This window comes from Ailuropoda melanoleuca, chromosome 8 (genome assembly GCF_002007445.2).
Source record: "Ailuropoda melanoleuca isolate Jingjing chromosome 8, ASM200744v2, whole genome shotgun sequence".
Taxonomy (NCBI): Eukaryota; Metazoa; Chordata; class Mammalia; order Carnivora; family Ursidae; genus Ailuropoda; species Ailuropoda melanoleuca.
The window spans coordinates 58,435,647-58,437,975 of NC_048225.1; the positions used below are offsets into that span (position 1 = coordinate 58,435,647).

The following is a 2,329-nucleotide window of genomic DNA, read 5'->3' on the forward strand; positions in this document are numbered from 1 at the left end:
TACATCTTCACCGGTTCCCCTGATCCTACCCATATTTCCCATGTTCTATTTAAAGTGTTGTCTCATCATTGCCCTATGAATTAAATGTGACAGGCACTCAGAATGTAAAGACTGAAAAGTATGTGGGAGGCATTAAATAATCATTTAATGAGTGAGTAATTGAAGGATCATGATGACAAGGGGTTAGAATAAAAAGGCAATGGATGCCCAAACGTGTGTTCAATGAGGATTTGAGGAGTTAGTGAGGGTAAATATTGTGATAGTGGCTGGAGAAGGTTTAAGTTCAAGATGAGGTTAGCATCATGGATGTCAATTGTGTTCCTTGTGACATTCAGATGAAACCAACACTAAAACAAACTTCCATAATCCCTGGTCTTTGACTCATATCTCTCAGAACTGGTACTTGAGTATTTTGATAATCCCTTGCTTGATTTCCTGTGTTCGTACTCCATAAACAATGGGGTTCAGGGCTGGTGGAATGAGGTGGTGTAAGACATTGAGAAGAATGGGTACCTCTGAGGGCACCTTCTTTCTTGCCTTGTTTGTGAAGATGAAAACTAGCAGCAATGTATAGAAGAAAAGTATAAGAATGAGATGGGAACCACAAGTACTCAAGGCTTTGGTGGCTGCACCTCCTGACTGCAGACGCATAACAGCTCTCAAGATGAAGCAGTAGGATAGCAAGATGAGCACCAAGTCAGAACCCAATAGACACCAAACACTCACAAACTGGTAGAGCTCATTTAGGTGAATATCACCACAGGAGAGCTTTGCTACAGAAATGTTGGCACAGATACAGTTCTCCACCACATTGCTGGCACAGTAGTTGAGCCTGGCAGCCAAAAGTGGTGTAGGCAGTGTGGCCAGCAAATTGCGGAAGACAATGAAAATGGCTGCATAAATGACAAATTTTTCAGTGATGATGGATGGGTAGCGTAGAGGATAGCAAATGGCCACATAGCGGTCATACGCCATAACCAGGAAGGTGGAAGACTCCATGGGAAGGAATGTATTCATGATGAACATCTGCAGAAAGCAGCCTGCAAAGCTGATGGTCTTCATGTTGAACCAGAAGATGAGCAGGACCTGCCAGAATCATTATTCTCAAAAACTGCATCTATTCCCACTCTAGGTTACCTAACCTTGGGGAAACCCCCAATGGTTTCAACCACCTGTATCTCCAAACCACAGCCCCATAATCCCAGCTGGTACAGTATTCTAATTTCAAGTACAATCTATGTGCATCCCAATTAGAGAACCAGATTTATACCCTTTTCTCTCCATCTATAGACCATGCTTTGTGTTTAAAAATGTTTACTTCTAGCCTCTCTTCTCTTGGTCAACCTCAGAGTTCCTACCCAAATTCCAGCTGAACACATCTGCCCACCTAAATGCATAACAAGAACATCAGAACTCAGTAAATCTAATACTTATATTTGGATACCCTCCAATCTCTCTAAAGACATAAGGAACCTCTTCCAATTATGATTCCTATCTCATCATATGATGTAAACATACATCCAGTTACATTTTGGAAAGCAAATTCTAGAATTCTTGGATGTAAAGGTGGGGTCATTCTGAGTCAAGAAGAATCTCTCCCTAGAAGTAAAAAGAAGGTTAAAACTTGGCATATCACCAACTCAGACACTGAGGGAGGGCCTGTTAGTTGGGAAAGGATGAAACCTTAAAAAAAAAAAAAAAAGGACACTGAGAATGAGAGGGGACATGTGTGGGAGCTGTGATAACCCAGTGTGATGGCGTGGACAGCTAGTTGAGGATTTGCCTTCAGGGACAGGAGGATTTACAGCAGCAAAACAATACTATTCAGAGAACGATGACAGTGCCTAGAAGTGAATCTGGGGGTTGGGGTCTGACCTTAGGGATGACAGTGAGGCAGAGGATGATATCCAGCATGGAGAGGATGGCAAGCAGGTAGTACATGGGTTCATGCAGAGATGTCTCCTGCTGGATGGTGAGTAACAACACAAAGTTAGCCCCAAGGGCCAAAATCAGGAGGGGCGCCAGGACAACAGATAGCCAGTGCTGCGTGTCCTGCATTCCTGGGAAGCAGATCATCAGGAATTCAGTCACCTGAGTGGCTGTGTTGTTGAGAAGCAGTACCATGATTAGCACGTGGGCCTGAAACTGGCTGAAAGAAAAGACATGAATCCAGGTTTTGACTGTTTCATTAGTAACCTCGTAACTGATATACCAGCCTCTGGTATAGGCTGTCAAGTTTCTCCATGGTTCTGGTGACATAAAATATTTTTAAATTGTACAAGTTATTTTTTGTTAAAACAATGTCCTTAGCATTCATAACTTTATGAAT

At 42.6% G+C, this 2,329-nt stretch overlaps 1 protein-coding gene across 1 annotated transcript; it reads right to left on the reverse strand.

Annotated features, from left to right (window-relative positions):
- Window positions 1–330: 330 nt before the first annotated feature.
- Window positions 331–2,124, reverse strand: LOC100483029 (olfactory receptor 56A4). Its single transcript, XM_002925005.4, has 2 exons — window positions 1,876–2,124; window positions 331–1,086 (listed from the first exon to the last, which is right to left on the reverse strand). Exons 1-2 carry the CDS (start codon window positions 2,122–2,124, stop codon window positions 391–393), a joined length of 945 nt encoding a protein of 314 aa, XP_002925051.3. The 3' UTR covers window positions 331–390.
- Between the last annotated feature and the right edge of the window lie 205 nt (window positions 2,125–2,329).